This window comes from Aquarana catesbeiana, linkage group LG09 (genome assembly GCF_042186555.1).
Source record: "Aquarana catesbeiana isolate 2022-GZ linkage group LG09, ASM4218655v1, whole genome shotgun sequence".
Classification (NCBI taxonomy): Eukaryota; Metazoa; Chordata; class Amphibia; order Anura; family Ranidae; genus Aquarana; species Aquarana catesbeiana.
In genome coordinates, this window is record NC_133332.1 from 161,493,033 (window position 1) to 161,512,181 (window position 19,149).

The 19,149-nt window shown below is 42.5% G+C and overlaps 1 protein-coding gene across 1 annotated transcript in view; it reads left to right on the plus strand.

Moving 5' to 3' along the window:
• AMOT (angiomotin) overlaps nt 1–19,149 on the plus strand; it is a 104,418-nt gene that overhangs the window by 31,911 nt on the left and 53,358 nt on the right. The window contains exons 2-3 of the mRNA XM_073599343.1: nt 877–952; nt 2,105–2,975. Of these exons, the coding sequence (XP_073455444.1) occupies nt 2,143–2,975 (833 nt within the window). The 5' untranslated portion in view covers nt 877–952; nt 2,105–2,142. The remainder of the gene's footprint in view (nt 1–876; nt 953–2,104; nt 2,976–19,149) is intronic.

Consider the following 19,149-nt stretch of genomic DNA (forward strand, 5'->3'; position numbering starts at 1 on the left):
CTATAGCAGATCTATATAGAATTTTGCTAGGCTAGATCAAATGATTAAAAAGCTACTTCAGATGAAAGTGTCTCCTATCTAAATGAAAAAAATTGTGTTAAAAAAACTAAACAGTGGCTAAACCGTCTGCTCAGAAAACTGGATCTGATGAAAACCTACATTCCCATTCTGGTGTAAAATCTTATCTTAAAGTGGTTGTAAACCCTTCCATATACCCATTGATGTAACTGGCCTCAGGTGTAACACAAAGATGGAACAAATCCTCCTACATAAGTTGTACCTGTCTGTCTACAGACCTCTTTCCCCTACATCCAAAGTGCAGAATTTACACAATGTCTCAGCTCTGAAAAGCAGGGGGCGGAGAGATGAAGTTACATCAGTGAGGAGAGCTCTGAGAGCTGATTGGAGGGAAGGGACACCACTCCCCTTCATAGAGCACACAGGAACCGAGGTAAAGATGTCAATCAGACTGTGCCCTCCCCTGTCACAATTTTTTTTTCTTGGTGTCAGGAAAACTTGTCAAAGGTGACCCGTGCTTATAGCAGAGGAACAAAGCAGCAGATAGAAATTACACTTAGTTCTCTGCAGTGAGACAAGTAAATACTATAGAGGGATAGGCTTTGTTCATATTTCATGTCTGAGGTTTACAACCAATTAAAATAACCTAAATGGATAATTTGACTGGTGTCACTGGAGTAGCAAGTCATCTAGCCTTCCAATCGTGGTGTTTTTTTTTGTTTTTTTTTTGTTTTGTTTTTCTTAATTTTAAAAATGCCTTTTTTTTTTTTTTTTTTTTTTTTTTTTTTTTTTTGGGAAAATCTCTGCCATTATTTTGCAAAATTGAATTTGATTTTCTTTCTGTATATATCTTTGCAGCCTGAAAAGTTTCCTGTGTTCGACCACCGGCACTCTGATAAAAAGAAACATTTCACGACCTTGATGGGCTGAATAGGTAAAATCATCTTTTTGTTCATATCACATATACTATATTATTATTATTATTATTATTATTATTATACAGGATTTATATACCATCAGATTGCATAGTGCAGTGGTTCTCAACCTCCTAGTGCCGTGACCCCTTGATAAAATTTCCCAAGTTGTGGGGACCCCTAACAGTAAAATTATTATCGTAGCGTGGGTTTTCAGCACCCAAGGCAAGACAAGTAATTTGCGCCCCTAACCCACGGACATTTAGCACTCCATGAGTCCCTTCCACTCGTACAGTATTTAAACCCCTTTATGGTACATTTTAGGATGTATCACTCCTTTTCTCTTTGTTCTTGTTTATTTCCCTTTTATCTCTCTCTCTATCCTAATTTCTTGTTTTTTTCCCCATCCCTCTCTCTACCCATCTTTCTTGTTCTTCCTCTTATTCTTTCTCCCCCTTTTTCATTTGTTCTTCCCCCTCTTTTCCTCTCCCTTCCATGCATTCTCTATTTTTAATCCTTCTCCTACTTCTTGGTGGGGGGAATGGCGTGAGTGGCAGTGCTGGTGGGGGGGAATGGGATGAGTGGCAGTGCTGGGGAGAGTTCTGATCAGCCAACTTAGGTGCTCTTGATCAAGGTCATCTGCTGATCTGAGAACTGTAGTGGGGACTTTTAATGGCAACTCTAATCACAGGTAGTGTTACTCACTGTGTGTCCAGCTCTGAGGTGTCTCGCAGCAGTGACACCTATGCTGAAATCAGGAGATAGGGTCTCCTCCAGCCCCTCCCACTTCACATTCCTCACCAGTCAGCTGACCTCTGCCCCCCCACCCATGCCGCGAACTGAATGGGCTGCTACGAAGAGGCTGAGTGGGGGGGCTGTGGGCTCCAGGGACATCCCTGCTGGGCGGCTGCGCAAAGGCTGGGAGAGTGGTGCTGGCTTCAGGAACAACGCAGGATTTTGTGACCCCTGGCAAATCGTCATTCGACCCCCAGGTTGAGAACCACTGGCATAGTGCTTTTACAATATAAATTGACACAGCACAATCCAATTGTAGTGTGTACTATAAGAGATGTTCCAGTTTTTATAAATCTGCCTCATTTTAATTATAATTTGTTAAAAAAAAAAAAAAAATACTACTACTTTTTTTTTTTTTTTTTTCCTTTTTTTTATAGGTCATTTGGATCCATATTTTAAGGTGCCGACTTTGGAGATGAGGACTTCAGAAGAGCAAGCAGCCACCACAGTGTTGCAGAGACTGCTGCAGGAGCAGCTACGTTACGGGAATCCTAATGACAACCGTAACTTGCTGGCATTGCATCAACAAGCCACAGGGAACATTTCTCCCTACACTAGTGGACAAGTGCCTCAGAACGAAGGGCTGACTTCTCAGGACTCCCAGTTCGTTCCACATGCTGCCCGGCAGGAGCCACAAGGGCAGGAGATCCAGGTGGAGAATATGATGGAGAAACAGCTACCACTAAGAGCTCAGAACAGCGAAGACCTCCCTACTTATGAGGAGGCCAAAGTTCAGTCTCAATATTTTCGAGGACAACCTCATGCTAGTGTTGGAGCAGCTTTTTATGTAACTGGGGTGACCAATCAGAAAATGAGGACTGAGGGTCGTCCTACTGTTCAGAGGGTTAACACAGGAAAAGTTCACCAAGACGATGGTCTAAAGGACTTAAAGCAGGGCCATGTACGGTCTCTGAGTGAGAGACTTATGCAGCTGTCACTGGCTACTAGTGGGGTGAAGGCTCACGCTCCTGTTACCAGTGCCCCTCTTTCCCCACAACCAGGGGACTTCTACAAAAATTCTGGGTCTAATGAACTGTACAAAAACCCTTCCCAAAATGGGGGGCAAAAAGTGATTGAGCATAGGGGTCCTCCACCTGACTACCCATTCAAAAACATTTCCACTCTTCCTTCACAAGGGAAAGCCAAGGAAATGGGTTTTCATTGTGGGGACCCCAGAACAAATCCACAGAACCGCTCAGATGGACCAATGGTTCGTTACCAGCCCCCTCCAGAGTATGGCTTATCCAGGTAGGCAAGGGTGAACAAAACTAACTGCTGTTCCATTTATGTATTGCACTTGATAAGTCCCTACAATTCTACCAGGCTTTGCCCTCTGAACTCAGGAAGTAGGTATGCATGAACATGGAAAGGTCTGGACTCTTGGGTCACTAGTCTCAACTGGCTCAATGTCAGGGCCCATAAGCAAGCCCATAAATACGGTACTCTAGGCTATGTTAACCGCTTCAGCCCTGGACGAATTTACCTCCTTCCTGACCAGAGCACTTTTTGCGATTCAGCACTGTGTCGCTTTAACTGACAATTGTGCGGTTGTGCGAAGTGGCTCCCAAACAAAATTGACATTCTTTTTTTCCCACAAAAAGAGCTTTGTTTTGGTGGTATTTAGTCACCTCTGCGGTTTTTATTTTTTACGCTATAACAAAAAATAGCGACAATTCTGAAAAAAACGCATAATTTTTTACTTTTTGCTATAATAAATATCCCCCAAAAATATATAAAAAAAAACATTTTTTTTCCTCAGTTTAGGCCGATACGTATCTACATATTTTTGGTAAAAAAAAATCGCAATAAGCGTTTATTGATTGGTTTGCACAAAAGTTATAGCGTCTACAAAATAGGGGATAGTTTTATGGCATTTTTATTGATATTTTTTTTTTTTTTTTTTTTTTTTACTAGTAATGGTGGCGATCAGCAATTTTTATCGTGACTTTATTTTTTTTTCATTATGGTGGACACATCGGACACTTTTAACACATTTTTGGGACAATTGGCATTAATACAGCGATCAATGCTAAAAAATTGCATTGATTACTGTAAAAATGTCACTGGCAGTGAAGGGGTTAACCACTAGGTGGCGCTGTAGGGGTCAACTGTGTCCTAGGGAGTGTTTCTAACAGGGGGGGCTATGTGTGACACTACACTGATCGCCACTCCTGATCACAGGGAGCAGAGATCAGTGACACACTCACTAGGCAGAACGGGGAGATGCTAATGTAAACACTTACCGTAAGACGATCGCAGGTATCCCCGCGGACATCGGGTCCATGGGACCCGCGGTCAAGGAGCTCTCGGCGGCCGCCTCTTAAAGGGTAACGTACAGGTACGTTAATTTGCCTGTACGTGCCTTTCTGCCACAGTATATCTGAGTGAGGCGGTCGGGAAGCGGTTAATGAAACTGCTTTACCCCCACCTCCTATATTTCTAGCTACTGGCAGCAGTGTTAGTGTGTAGGCCGAAGGGAGTATACTTGCACTAGAGATAAACTGAAAAAGGTGGTTTGGAATTTAAAATGTTAAAGCATTATTAAACCCCAATGCAAACATTTATTGTATTGCAGCTTACCAAATCTTGGAAGTGCTGACTGCATAAGTTTTTTTTTTTTTTTTTCTTTTTAGGCTATCTTCCCTTTATTTTCACCCAGTGATCCAGCTAGTAAGTCTGTTTTTTCAAAAGAACAAGCTCTCTTCCAGATGTATCAGTTTACAGGGATTAGACAAACCATTTACCATTGCCAGGGATTTACGAAGATCAGCTATTATTCATGTAAAACCTTCATCTAAAAAAAAAAAAAAAAAAAAAAAAGCTATAACTGATTATAAAGAGCTGGAGGTTGGCTTCAATTTGTTAGTGTATTTAAATCTGCTAGTACATTTAAGACTACCCACCAGACTGACAATACTGCTGTCTGCTTTGTCCCCTGTCTCTTTCATCCAGAGTGTAGGCACTCTACTACAGGAGGTGTGTTAGTGACCAGATCACCAGGTGAGAACAGAGGGGAAAAAACTTGAAAAAATAAAACGAATGCAGCCGCCACATTTACTGATGGGTTAGCTGCAATATATTACATTTTTGGGTTTAATACCGCTTTAATTTGTACCCAAGCAGTACCTTGAAAATCTACCTTTTTGGTCTAGAATTTCTCCTCAAAATTAGCAGTGAACTTCATGTTGTGAGGGTACCTAGGCACTGCTGTTGTGCCTACAGCCTCATAGCTGTATATTTGCAGATAGGATCTAAGGCACTAATGTCTTCAATGGCTAGCGTCCGGAGATCTGGAGTGAGATTGGGTTCGGTCACTACTTGCTGGAGGTTCTGAATTGAGAAGGCAAAGCACTGCCTCTACGAAGATGGCCACCTCCATAAAGAGAAACCGTGCTGAACAGGGCATGGTTAGTTGTCAATGGGTAAAGATCAGCAGTAGGGAGATGCTTGTTACAATGGCCTCTGCCCTCTGACTGCCTCTTTTAAGCTCAGCTTCCAGAGATTTGTCCCTCAACAGACAGGGGTTGATTTACTAAAATTGGAGAGTGCAAAATCTGGTGCACTTATTAAGATTAATTGAAGAAGCTGAGGTTAGAAGCTGATTGGCTACCATGCACTCTCCCCAGAGTGTCAGCTGTGGAAAGTGCTTTTTGGCCTGTTGGTCTGGTATAGAGTGAGAGGGCTGGTGGTGATTTGGTTTCTGTGTATATTGATGGGCTGATTCACACCATGTAGCGCACAGGGGCGCGCTCGGGTTCCTGTGTGATGTGGGGCAGTGAGTTTTTAGCCCATTTAAGTGAATGGGCTGAAATCGCACTGCACCACATGCACTACTTTAAAAAACGTACTGCCACCGGATCACATGGTACATTTGTACCGTACAGGAAAATTCACTGCATTTGTGGCCTGCCTTTGGGGTGTCATTAACATTGCATTGGCACCTGCTGCAGATTGCATGTGCAATGTGTTTTGAACATAGTGCGAGAAACGTGCATGAACCGCATCCTGGTGTGACTGACCCCTTATGCCTAATTGCTTTATGTTGGTTTTAAAGTGTTTGTTACACCCACATTTCATATTCCAGATCCAATGGGGGGAAAAAAAGGTATTTAGAATTGTGTTTATTGTGTATAGATATAAAAAAAAAGAGAAAGTTTTGCCTTCCTTCTCAGTTTTAACCACTTACGGACCGCCCGCCGTCGTTGTACGTTGGTATTTTGAAGAGGGATATCGTTGTTATGGCAGCAGCTAGCTACCATATCCCCAGTATCCTCTTCTTCAGCGGGCGGTCCGCTTTCAGATAAAAGCGGTCTCTGCAGCGGATCACTTTTATCGGTGGGAGAGGGGCCCCCCTCCTCCCGCCACGCTCTGGTGATCAGTTCCCTGATAACATGTGGAGTTGTCTCCTGTGAGGAGATGCCGTTGATCAGCTCTCCTCACCACACACTCTGTCAGTGTGGGGCGAGGAGCGCCGATTATCGGCATCTCCGTGGTTACATGTGACCGGCTGTGATTGGACACAGCTGATCACATGGTTAAAGAGCCGTGGACCCGGCTCTTTACAGAGATTGGAGTCGCGCCGTGTCCTAGCAACACGGAGCGGGCACACGAGAGCCGCACTACCCCACCATCTTTTGACGGTGGGCGGGCGGCAACCAGTTAAACATCGCCTATGGAGATTTTTAAGGGTAAAAGTTTGTCTCCATTCCACGAGCGGGCGCAGTTTTGAAGCGTGACATGTTGGGTATCCGTTTACTTGGCGTAACTATTATCTTACACAATATATAAAAAAAATTGGGCTAACTTTTACTGTTGCCTTATTTAATTTAAAACAATTATTTTTTCCAACGACCGCCATTTTATTCTCTAGGGTGTTAGAACCCCCAAATTAGATAGATGGATATCTCTCTCTCTATATCTATATCTAGATATAGATATATATATAGCTTGCGCTCTCTCTATCCCTTGCGTTCTCTCTATCCCTTGCGCTTTCTCTATCCCTTGCGCTCTCTCTATCCCTTGCGCTCTCTCTATCCCTTGCGCTCTCTCTATCCCTTGCGCTCTCTCTATCCCTTGCGCTCTCTCTATCCCTTGCGCTCTCTCTATCCCTTGCGCTCTCTCTATCCCTTGCGCTCTCTCTATCCCTTGCGCTCTCTCTATCCCTTGCGCTCTCTCTATCCCTTGCGCTCTCTCTATCCCTTGCGCTCGCTCTATCCCTTGCGCTCTCTCTATCCCTTGCGCTCTCTCTTTTTCTCTCGCGCTCTCTCTTTCTCTCGCGCTCTCTCTTTCTCTCGCGCTCTCTCTTTCTCTCGCGCTCTCTCTTTCTCTCGCGCTCTCTCTTTCTCTCGCGCTCTCTCTCTCTCTCTTTCTCTCGCGCTCTCTCGCGCTCTCTCGCGCTCTCTCGCTTTCTCTCGCTCTCTCTCTCTCTCGCGCTCTCTCTCTCTCCGTGCGCTCTCTCGCGAGCTCTCTCTCTCTCGCGAGCTCTCTCTATAGCTATCTAATATCATTTAAATTTTTTTCTATGTAATTTTCTAGCAAAAAATTATGTTTTTAACTTGTAGACACCAAATCTCAGATAGAGGCTTGGTCCTTAAGTTGTTAAACTAAATAGGTTGTTTTACAAGGTGATCGTTTACAATCATGTTAAGTTAAATGAGAGAGCCTGTTCTTTTTGAGAGTACATTGTACTTTCCTGCTTGTATGCGTCAGTGTGCAGTGTAAATATTACTACCAATGATTTATTCGGGGAATTCATGTCAAAAAGTCCCTCTTGTTTGCTTACTCACCTGTTGAACTTGTACATGCGGTGAGTGATGCTTCTCATTCCTGGGAGGGCAGTGCAGACCGTACTCCACCATGGTGATAATTGCTGTTTATAACGTGTGGGAAGTCGTACTAAGCAGACGAATGAGGCACCTGTTGTGATGGGGGTTTGTCTTCAACAATGAAGGAAATATTTTATTTGGGCTGACACAATTTATGATGTGAAGGTATTTGACAGGTTTTGAGGAGTAGAATGTTTACGCCACAAAGCAGCCATAAGAAGATCTTATGAGACACATTTTAAATATTTGCTGTGTGATCCTGAGAAGGAGAGAGTGTGTCTGTCTGTCTGTCTGTCTGTCTGGGGATTGGTGACAGAACGCTGTATACTACAATACTGTGTATCTCACCCTTTAGACTTGCCTATTGTTAGTGCTGCAGTCATCATCTTTAACCTGAAATGGTTTATAATGTTGAATAGGGGCCACTTAGCAGCTGTATGATGGGACATTTTTCTTGGCTCTCTTCATTCAGCAACAATAAAAGGAATATTTGCTGATCACAAGCTCTGTACCTACAGTGCAGCAGAATGCAAAGGCTGGCCATTAGGATCTCTCCTGTAAATCCACTGTTTGCTTAGAGAATGGAGATGGCCATTACAATGAGTAGCTAGGCTTATATTATTAACTTAAACAGTGCTTTTATAGATGCAACAGCATTATACAGGGCTGTGTTTGTGTGTGGTGTTTTTTTTTTTTTTTTTTGGGAGAGTGCATGTGATCAGCACAGGGCCAACCAGCACTGTCCAGGCAGAGGGTCAGGGGTCCTGCAGCTTCATAGGACAGTCAGAGCAGAATGAAAACTCCTACAAGCTTTAACCAGGTACTGATAGAAGTATGCTTTTTTTAACTGCTGATGAGAAAAAGGTATTTAGCGGTTTTTATATTTACTAAAATGATTGCATTTCCATGTACTGTGGCAGACAGGCGGTCCCCGGGTTACAAACAAGATGGGGGTCTGTTTGTAAGTCGGAACAGGTACATTTTTTTTTAAGTGTAGTTCCAGCCCAAAAAACTATTTTTAAAGCGGGGGTCCACCTACATCAACCTAAAAAAAAAAATATTAAAAGCCAGCAGCTACAAATACTGCAGCTGCTGACTTTTAATACATGGCCGCTTACCTGTCCCAGGGTCCAGCGATGTCGGCAGCCGACGCCAATAACTCGCTCGGTTCTTGGCAGCTGCCGCCGCCATCCTAGGTGAGGGAATCAGGAAGTGAAGCGTTGCGGCTTCACTTCCCAGTTCCCTACTGCAAATGCGCGAGTCGCGCTGCGCATCGTAACTGGTCCCCGCTATCTCCTGGGACCTGTGTGTTTCCCAGGAGACAGCGCGGAGGGACAGGAAGAGGCATAGACTCCCGTGGGAGTCTATGCCGGAAGTGGATGCAAATACCTGTCTTAGACAGGTATCTGCACCCCCCTGAAAGGTGCCAAATGTGACACCGGAGGGGGGGAGGGTTCCGAAAAGCGGAAGTTCCATTTTTGTGTGGAACTCCGCTTTAAGCTTTATGGATAGCATAGGGAAGAGTTAACACCCTTGTAGCGTTTGTTTTGCTGTCTGTGTGAATTTAGAAAATTCTGGGTTGTTGTGGAAACAAGCCTTGGTAATAAAGCATCAGTGGAGACACCTTTTTCCCATAACTCCTCTTACAGGAGTGAATTTCCCTTCCTAGGGGTAGATTTCCTCTCACTTCCTGTTGTCTCCCTCTGTTTGTAAGTAGGAGTCTTTGTAAGTTGGATGTTTGTAACTAAGTTTGTAACCGCCTGTATAGTGAATGCAGGGTCCTGGGTTTCGTAAAAAACACTTCAATATATGTACTGTACAAGCATTGCGCACACACACCATATGGTAATCTAGGGTTTAGACCAGGGGTCTCCAAACATTAGTACAAGGGCCACGTCGTATAATTATAAAATATTCACAGGCCGAAAATCAGTTTTATAAATAAAAAGAATCAAATTTAAATAAATGAATGTTTTACTTGGAGTTTTTGTAATCTGCATGACACGATTCAAAACAGAGAAATAATTTAAGCAAACAAATTCCAAATCAACTTGAATCCCTATCTGAGCCCCTTAAATAAGACCACTTACATATAGTCCCCCCCACCCCCTCCCCTTATCAGGGTCCCCTTCCTTATATCGAGGTCCCCGCCAGGATGGATCCCCTACCGTATATTGGGGGTCCCCATCAAGATGGAACCCCTCTCTTCCTTATGTTGTGGTCCCCGTCAGTTACCCCCCTTACATCGGGGTTCCCAGAGTTGGTGTAGGATGGAGACCCCCAGGGCCGTCTTTAAGGCAGGGCAAAATGGGCAGCTGCCCTGGGCCCTGTCATTGTTGTGGGGCCCAAAGCAGCTGCCTCATACTTTTCCAACTATCCCAGTTTAAATTCCCTTGGCCCTTGAAGTTTTAGTCCCTTGCTGTGTCCTAATATCTCAGTGTGAAGTGCTGCTACTAATGCTGCCCAGCTCTACCCTATTGTTGTGTACAGATGACTCACCTGCAGACCCTGTGTTTACATGTAAATAACCAGCATTCATATGTAAATAGCAGCATTCATATGTAAATGGCTGCATAGATATGTTAATAAAGGCGACATTCATATTTATATCTTGCCCCTTGCAGTGAGGAGATGATATGCTGTAACCTCTAGCAACCATTCAGTGAGCAGTATTACTGTACAGTAATCTCTAGCAACTAAACAACAAGCAGAAATCATGTGCTGTAACAATTAGCAACTAATCAGTGAGCCGTAATGTGTTCTGTAACCTCTAGCAACCAGTCAGTAAGCGGTAATGATACACTGTAACCTCTGGCAACCAATCGCAATCACTGCCTGATCTGATACAGTAAACTGATTTTAAGTCTAGCTGCTATTTATTGTATGTTTCAGAGCAGGTGGAGAGCCAAATTGTATGGGGGGGGGGCATCAGAAGGCAGAGACGGAGGACTGTGTCTGTGTCCTGATTCTCTAATGAATGGAAGCAAGCAAACATTAATTGATGGACTCTGGCGAGGCTGCATTTGATGGGCGCTGGTGAGGCTGCATTTGATGGACGCTGGTGAGGCTGCATTTGATGGACGCTGGTGAGGCTGCATTTGATGGACGCTGGTGAGGCTGCATTTGATGGACGCTGGTGAGGCTGCATTTGATGGGCGCTGGTGAGGCTGCTTTTATTGGACGCTGGTGAGGCTGCATTTATTGGACGCTGGTGAGGCTGCATTTATTGGACGCTGGTGAGGCTGCATTTGATGGATGCTGGTTGGCTGCATTTGATGGGCGCTTCATTAAAAAGGTGGAGTATACATGGGCAGGGCAAAGGGGGTGGAGTCTGGTGTGGGGCCAAGATGAGGTTTCGCCTAAGGTGTCAAAAATCCTTGCACCAGCCCTGATCACGGACATTAAGGTTAAACGTTTATAACCACTGTGATGAGAAAAGAGAGATTGTGGAGCTCATGTGTGATTCGGCTTTACATGGGTACTGAGACCTGCACATTGTGAAGGTGTTGTTGGTTTATGCCCATGTCAATGAAGCTTTAATATATGTGTTTTAACATCATAGAGTACAGGTGTGCAATAATCTGGGTTTCCCCATTAGATCAGCTGAATTTTTTGGTATGCTTCCTCAGGGACTTTATTGGTATCCCCAAAAACACAGAATGCTGTGAGCTTGTAATTGAGCATCCTTCACTTTTCAGTCTCTTGCTGGTTTCAGAATCTATTGTGGAATATAATTTCATCATTCTTAGAAACCTTATTACCAATAGTCACAAGTGGAAGGAGATCAGTGCATTCGTGCAGAATTCACTTTTTCTTTCTTGCTGCCATTGTTTGCATTCAGCAGTGGAACGTTGGCGGGTTTGGCGCCATCTGTTTAAATCTGTGACTCTATAGCGGAGGGCGGGAGGTTGATTCCTTTTAGTCAGAACACAGGGCAAGTGTATGCAGTAACCATGGAAGCCAAGCAGAAATCTCTAGTCTGGGTAGAGGAGCGGATTTCTAGCCACATGCTTGGTGTCCCTGTGCAGCATGGCTCTTTGAATGCTGTTAATTGCTTGACAATGATGCATATTTTATTGAAGGACCCTAGGAGTTCAGCAAAAATGCGACCGTATTTAATACACATTATTTAGTAGTAATTCAGTAGTGTGTGTGCGCCTTTTATTAATTTGTGCTAAGTATATATGTGGGGTGCTTTATTATATATATATATATATATATATATATATATATATATATATATATATATATATATATATATATATATATATATATATATATATATATATTATGAGCTACTTTAAGCCATGCGTGAATTTGTTAATTCAACTTTTGCAACTTTTCCCAATTTAGCACGTGGTCTGCTAATGTATAACCTCAGCTGTTCTTGAAGAGCAAGAATGATGGGAAATGGAGACCACTTGCACTTAGTTTTCCTTTTAATTTTGTGGATTGTTTGCATAGCAGTGAATCTCCCTATACACAGTCCAGTATTGCCTGATACAGATATGAGCATTCTTTATTTTCTCTGTTTTTCCATACATGAACTGAATGTGTTTTCCGGTTTATTAGATCATATATTTTAAATGATCAAATAATAGATTGAATGTTGCTATTACGATGAGAAGGTCTCTTATGATCTCATTGTTACATTAAGAAACTAAGGTGCTAAGGTGTCCTTTTATGAAAGTGCGGTAAAATACCGCTTTTCAGTTCTCAGGCATTCTCAGAGGAGATCGCTCTCCTCTGAGTGCCTGTTTATGAAAGTGTGTAGATCGCTTCTCATGTTGAGTTGAGGAGCGATCTACAAACGCCGGGAACTCCTGAGAATGGCTCCTCTCACTCTAATCTCGTGTGATATAGCGGGATTACAGTATGAGGAACCATAAAATACAAAAGTTTAACACAAATCAGCACACATTATTCCCCAACATATTAATAAAATAATAAAGATAAATTCCCCCTACACAATATACATTAACCTAATTATAAAAAAAACATTGTTTTTATCAATATTTAAAGATCATACATGTCCCTATTTAAATGTGAATGGTGTATAGTAAATGAATGTAATGCACATATGTAATGCAGCTATACACCATTCATATAAATGCAAAATACATTTATAATCATTAAAAAAATAATTTTAATAAAGTATACAAGTATAAATATTTATTAATAAATTAAAATAAAATATATTTCATTATAGATCAACATAAAAATTGATAAACTGGTGCGATGCGAGAACACTGCGAATCCACTGCGGGTTCCCGCATCGCACCGACTCGCATGTCAGTTCACACTGCCATATGCGAATCGCTGGGGAGTGTCAATACTTTGTTAACGACACCCCCAGATCAGCTTGCATATCGCACTGCGAACTGACAGTTCGGACATGAATCGGATCGCATATGTGTGAACACACATGCGATCCGATTCTGGTCCGAACAGAAAAAAGGGTCCTGTGCGTGTTTGCACCGAATGCGGTGCGATATCAGCCATACTATCTGTACAGCTGATATCGCACCGCACAGACATCGCATGTAATGTGAATGGCAGTGTGCTGCGAATAACATGCGATGCCTGTGCGATGTCCGGCATCGCACAAGTGTGAACTGGGCCTAAAAGTTAACAACACCCCCAAATCAGTTCGCATATCGCAGTGCGATCTGCAAACTCGGACAGTAATCGAATCGCATGGGTGTGAACACCCATGCGATCCGATTCTGCTGTGGACCAAAAAAAGGGTCCTGTAAGAGTATGGTCCGAGGGCAATGCAAATTTAGCAATACTATCTGTATGGCTGAAATCGCATCGCACAGAGATCGGATGTGATTTTGCAATGCGGTGCGAATCACATCCGATCTCGGACACCGCAGCAGTGGGAACTGGCCCTAAATCATATTGCATTTGCACCAAAATGGTACAGGACCCTTTATTTGGTCCGCACTGGAATCGGATCGCATGGGTGTGAACACCCATGCGATCCAATTCCTGCACCATTACATAGTTCGCACTGCGATCTGTGAAATGATCTGGGGGTGTCATTAACTTTACATTGACACCCGCAGTGGTGCGCAGATGTCAATGTAGGTGCGATGTGAAAACCCGCACAGGAATCACGCTGGTTCACTCATCGCACAAGTGTGAACCCAGCCAGAGACGTGAACATCTAAAAATATATATATATATATACACACACTATAAATTCCTATCCTGCTGGTTTTGGGGTGTGTAATGGTGGGGAAGGTGTGCTCTGACTGTTTGGTGAAAGAAAGAAGTCAAAAGACTTTTTGCTTTCTCCAGAATATCAGCCAGTTTCACGCTTCTCACTCTGATTCTCCACTTCTGAAATGGTGAATCAGAAAGTGAGAATTCTGTCACAGATCGCCAGTGAGGTGCTGAGATCGCACCTTCATAAACTGGCCGTTTCTGTGAAGTCAGTTACAAATTCTCACTGTGCTGAGATAATCAGCGGAGGACATTTTCTTCGCTGATTATCTCAGTTTCATAAACTGGTAATGAGCTGAGATCAGCGGTGAGACTCGGGATCACCGCTGATCTCAGTTTCATAAAAGGACACCTAAACCTGTTTGCAAAAACGTCTCCGGTTACAGATAATTGTAAGATCGCATTCAGAATGATTATAATATACAGTATTTATATAGCGCCAACAGTTTGCACAGTACTTTACAATATAAAAGGAGACAATACAGCGACAATAGAAGAGGGTTAGGAGGGCCCTGCTCCTGCAAGCTTACAATCTAATAGGAAGGGGCTGGTAGAACAAATGGTCATAACTGAGGGATGAACTGATATAAGAAATAGAAGTTTAATTGAAGACCTTTTATGCCACATCCAGTCCGCTGACCCAAATGCTCTCCCCTGTCCCCTTATTGTATCGAACAAATGGACTTTATTCAATTCAGTAAGCAAGTGCTACAGTCAGATTAAGAAGAATTTAAAATTACTAAACATTTACTTTACTGGTACTTTTGTGTGTATGTATGTGTATGTATAGCGCCGTCAATTTACGCAACGCTTTACACATTTATTATGCATTCAAATAGTCCCTGCTCTCAAGGAGCTTACAGTCTAAGGTCCCTAACTCTCACTCATATACATACTAGGACCAATTTAAGACAGGAGCCAACTAACCTACCAGCATGTCTTTGGAGTGTGGGAGGAAACCGGAGTACCCGAGGAAACCCACACAGGCACAGGGAGAACATGCAAACTCTAGGCAGGTAGTTTCATGATTGGGATTTGAACCAGTGACCCTAATGCTGCCAGGTGGAAGTACTAACTACTTAGCCACTGTGCTGCCCAGTGTATAGATTATAATAAATATCCCACATCTACATTATTGATCGATTTATGCACAAAGCAATAAAATGACAACACTTATTAGTGCAAATCACTGTATCTGTGCACACCATGAATATGCTTGTGCAACTAATGTTGGTCTGTAAAACAATAATAAAGAATGCATTGTGAGACCATGATTCAAAACTGGTCTTGAAAGTGTAGGTGGGGATATTTATTGTAATCTTAATGCTATTACTTTTATAGTGCAGAACTTTATTTTATGCTATACAAACATCTGACTTACAAACGTCTCCTACTTACAAATGGAGGGAGACAACAGGAAGTGAGAGGAAATCTACCCCTAGGAAGGGAAATTTACCCCTGTTAGAGTTTTTATGGGAAAAAGGTACCTCCACTGATGCTTTATCACCAAGGCTTGTTTCCACAACAACCCAAAATTTTAAAAATCCAGTTGTAATAGGGACAGAAAGTGAGGGGAAATCTTCTGACCAGGGGCACAGACAGAAAAACAAACATTACAGGGGTGTTAACCCTTCCCTATGCTATCCAAAAAGCTAAAAAATATTTTTTTTTTGGCTGGAGCTACACTTAAAAAATCCAACTTACAGATTCAACCTAAGAACAAACCTATAGACCCCATCTTGTTTGTAACCCAGGGACCGCCTGTATACGTTTTTTTGCTTTTGTGCTGGCAAGTTTAAATTATTATAAAATTAGGAGAGCATGGAAGAATCTGTTTTAGAGATATTAAAGATTACGAAGAATTTTATGATCAGTTGATAACTTGTATAGCTGGCTTATGGCAAACTTCTCTCTTCTCCTGGCAATGAATAAATCAACTGTGAGGGAAAGGCGAATGTACCAGGAAGGGGATTGGGCATTAAAGCAGCACTCCACCCAAAAGGGGAAGTTCTGATTTAAAGTGGTTGTGAAGGCTGAATTGTATGCATGAAGGTAAAAAAACCTTCAGTGTGCAGCCCCCCCCCTCATACCCCCCCCCCAATACTTGCCTAAGCCTGATCTCGATCTAGCAATGTGCATGAGACGCGAGGCTCTGCCAGGTATCTCCCTCCTGATTGCCTGAGCTGCAGGAGCCACTGGCTCCCACTGCTGTCAATCAGAGCCAGTGAAGCGTGAGAGGCAGGGCTTAGCCGTGCTCTCTGTCTAATGGATGCAGAGAGCTGGCTCAGGAACGAGCATGCACAAGTACCCCTACAAGCAAATGGCTTACTATGGGGTCACTCGGTGAAACCGCAAGCTGTCACAGCCGGGTGCCCGCAGTTAAGATGCCGGGGAGAAAATAGTCGGGTGAGCATATCACTAGGTCATCCTGGGACAGGTGCGTGTTAAAAGTCAGCAGCTACAGTTTTTGTAGCTGCTGATTTTTAATAAACACAAAAACTACTGGAGCTCCTCTTTTTAACGTCAATCTGTCACAACACAATTGAAAAACCTGTTAAAGTTATCTATAAAGAAGCAGTATTTTATACTTGCTACTTTTACCTCCTTCTCCTCTGATCTTCACTGTCCTCAGGAGCTAAGGTGCCTTGAAAATCATTTTTCCTGCAGTGACGTAGGGGCTGGAGGAGGAAACCACAGCGCCCGGCGGGGTACTGGGACTCTGACATTCCCCAGAGGATTCTCTGGGCACCTTGGCTGTAGAAGGTTATGGGCAAAGATTGGTGGTGCAGGTGGCAGCATAGATTATATAATATCTCTTTGCATGTTTTTTAAATTTGCATCAAGGTCACTTTTTTTTTTTTTTTTAGGCGGAATTGATCAGCAGAACAAGTAATCTATTATTGCTCACTATTTATTTATTTATTTATTTATTTATTTATTTATTTTTTATTGTTGGTCTACAGGCCTTTTTGTAAGATGTAGGAACATTTTGTGGCAGATCCAGTTCACAATCTAGGCAGAAGCCAGCATTGTGTTTTTTCCCTTTCCTCCAACAAAGAACTTTATTTCTGGAATGTGCCCTACTCACCTTGTGGGTGTCTCAGGGGAACATGGTGAACATTCCATATACTAGATTTCATGTCGCCAAGCACAGAACATAGAAAAGTCCTTTTTTAAATAACCAACCCCTCTCTAACTAGCCTGTCACTCTGGATGAGTGTGTCTGTGCCGCTTAGTGTCACACAGGTCAGATGAATTGTATGTACAGAAAAGGGAGAAGCATTGTTTTTCATATATTTTGCTTTTCCTGTTCTGAGTATTTTAGAGCTGTGCCTATCATGACATCGTTTTTTGTTTTTTTTTTGTTTTTTTTCTCTGGCAGCAGTTTGTCTCCCCAGGCACAGCAGAGAGTGCCAGACTTCGTATATGAGCTTCCACTTCAAGGCAAAATAAAGGAAAAAACATGTGCAGCGGTTTTCTGTAATACAGGCACATTCCCCATGTTTTTTTTTTGTTTTGTTTTGTTTTGTTTTTTTTTCTTTTTTTACTTTAAAGACTTGCAAGTACAGAAAAATATCCACTGAATGGCCAGAAATGCACTTAGCTCCTATTTTTATTTTGTGGCGGAACACCACGTGCCTAAGGGCTCTTTTACCCCAATGCAATCCCAACTTCTATCATTTCAGTTCATACCAATGCACTGGACAGACTGCATTTTTATAAAGCACAGCATGTTGTGACGCACTACAATCTATCACAGTGGTGCAGTTGAATTAAATCATAATAACTTTAGAGTCTAACCCTAGGCTGCAAGAAATTAAATTGGTGCAGTGGGACCCCCCCACACAGCAACAGTTAACTGCTTGTTATGTCTAGGGGGAGAAGACTGCATTAGGTACCTTACACCCATTCTGGCCAGCATCAAAGCTGCTCTCCTCTCTTGCACCCCAGGCTGGGGTTTGTCTTTTACTATCATCATGTACAATACAGGACTTTTGACCCTGCATTGTACATGGAGGAAACTGGCGTGCGATCCCAGCCAGAAGCAATGGAGGGAAAGCTTTTTGTGACCAGTTACACTACTGGAGGGACTTAGCCTGGAGCAAGAGGTGCAAAAATAAGCATTGAAACTAGCAGTGTAGGACGTATCACTGCTAAATAAAAAAATACATACACACACACTTTTTTTTTTTTTTTTTTTTTACCTAACATTATTTTTACTGGAGTACTTGATGGGGGATTCTCGTTTATGAATTAGACAGCAAGGACCAAATCTGGTGCAGCGCTGCATATAAGCCAATCTGCATCCAAGGTTTTTTTTTTTTGTGTCAAAGCTTAATTAAACAAGCTGAAGTTAGAAGCTGCTTGGCTACCATATACAGCTGCACCAGATTTTGTAAATCTCCAGTTTTAGTAAATCAACCCCATTGTATGGTCAGAGCAGATATACAGTAGCACAAAGGCTTTGCTCCTGTATCTAAAATTTTATGAAGACTCCGTTAAACTATAATGCATGCTGTAGCCGTCATTTTCACCAGTGTGACTTTTTTTTTTTATTATTTCTTTTTAAAGATCTATTTGGCTCTCCCTGCAATATTTTTTTTTTTTTTTTAATGGAATATAACTAATGTTATAGCTCCAGTCTTTTGAGCCTGTGGTAGCTAATCAATCGTGTGTGTGTGTGTGTGTGTATGTATACACACACATATAATGTAAATATGAAAGATGTGTACTGTATTTTTGTATTTTCATCAGTGTCCTCACATGTTCCCTTTTGGAATCAGTCCAGTTAATGAATCAGTTTGGCATTTATAAGACAATTGTGTAACTAAGCCCATGTCAGAATGAACTGCTTATCCACATTCCTGGATTGCAGTGGCTACTCCCCTGAAAAAGCTGTTGGGCTTTTGTGGATTATTTTTGAAACCCATTTGCCTATGTCTGGATTTTTAATTGGTGGAAACACCATATTGTTGAACAAAGATTGAAGGGAATTGTCTTGTGCATGTGGGTAGTTTTTAAAGCCGCTTTTGGAAAAATCTTCCTAAAATCTAGTAGCCCCTAGTTACCCTCTTGTAATATGGAATCCCGAGATCACCAGCAGCTGTTTGTAAAAGGAGAGAGTTCTTTAATAATTCCTTCAAAACAAGTAACAAACTGCTTCCTTCAGTACAAAATCAAATAAACAGTTCACAATTCCAACAAAACAAGGAACCATGCAACTGGCTCCCCACCAAACTCTTGGTTCCTCCCATACTGGGGTAGGGATCCTCCATGGTTAGGGGGTGTCTGGAGCAGGCCTCAGGGGTTCAGCAATAAATGTACACTATATATGTAAAGAGCTGCGTAAAATTGTTGGCGCTATA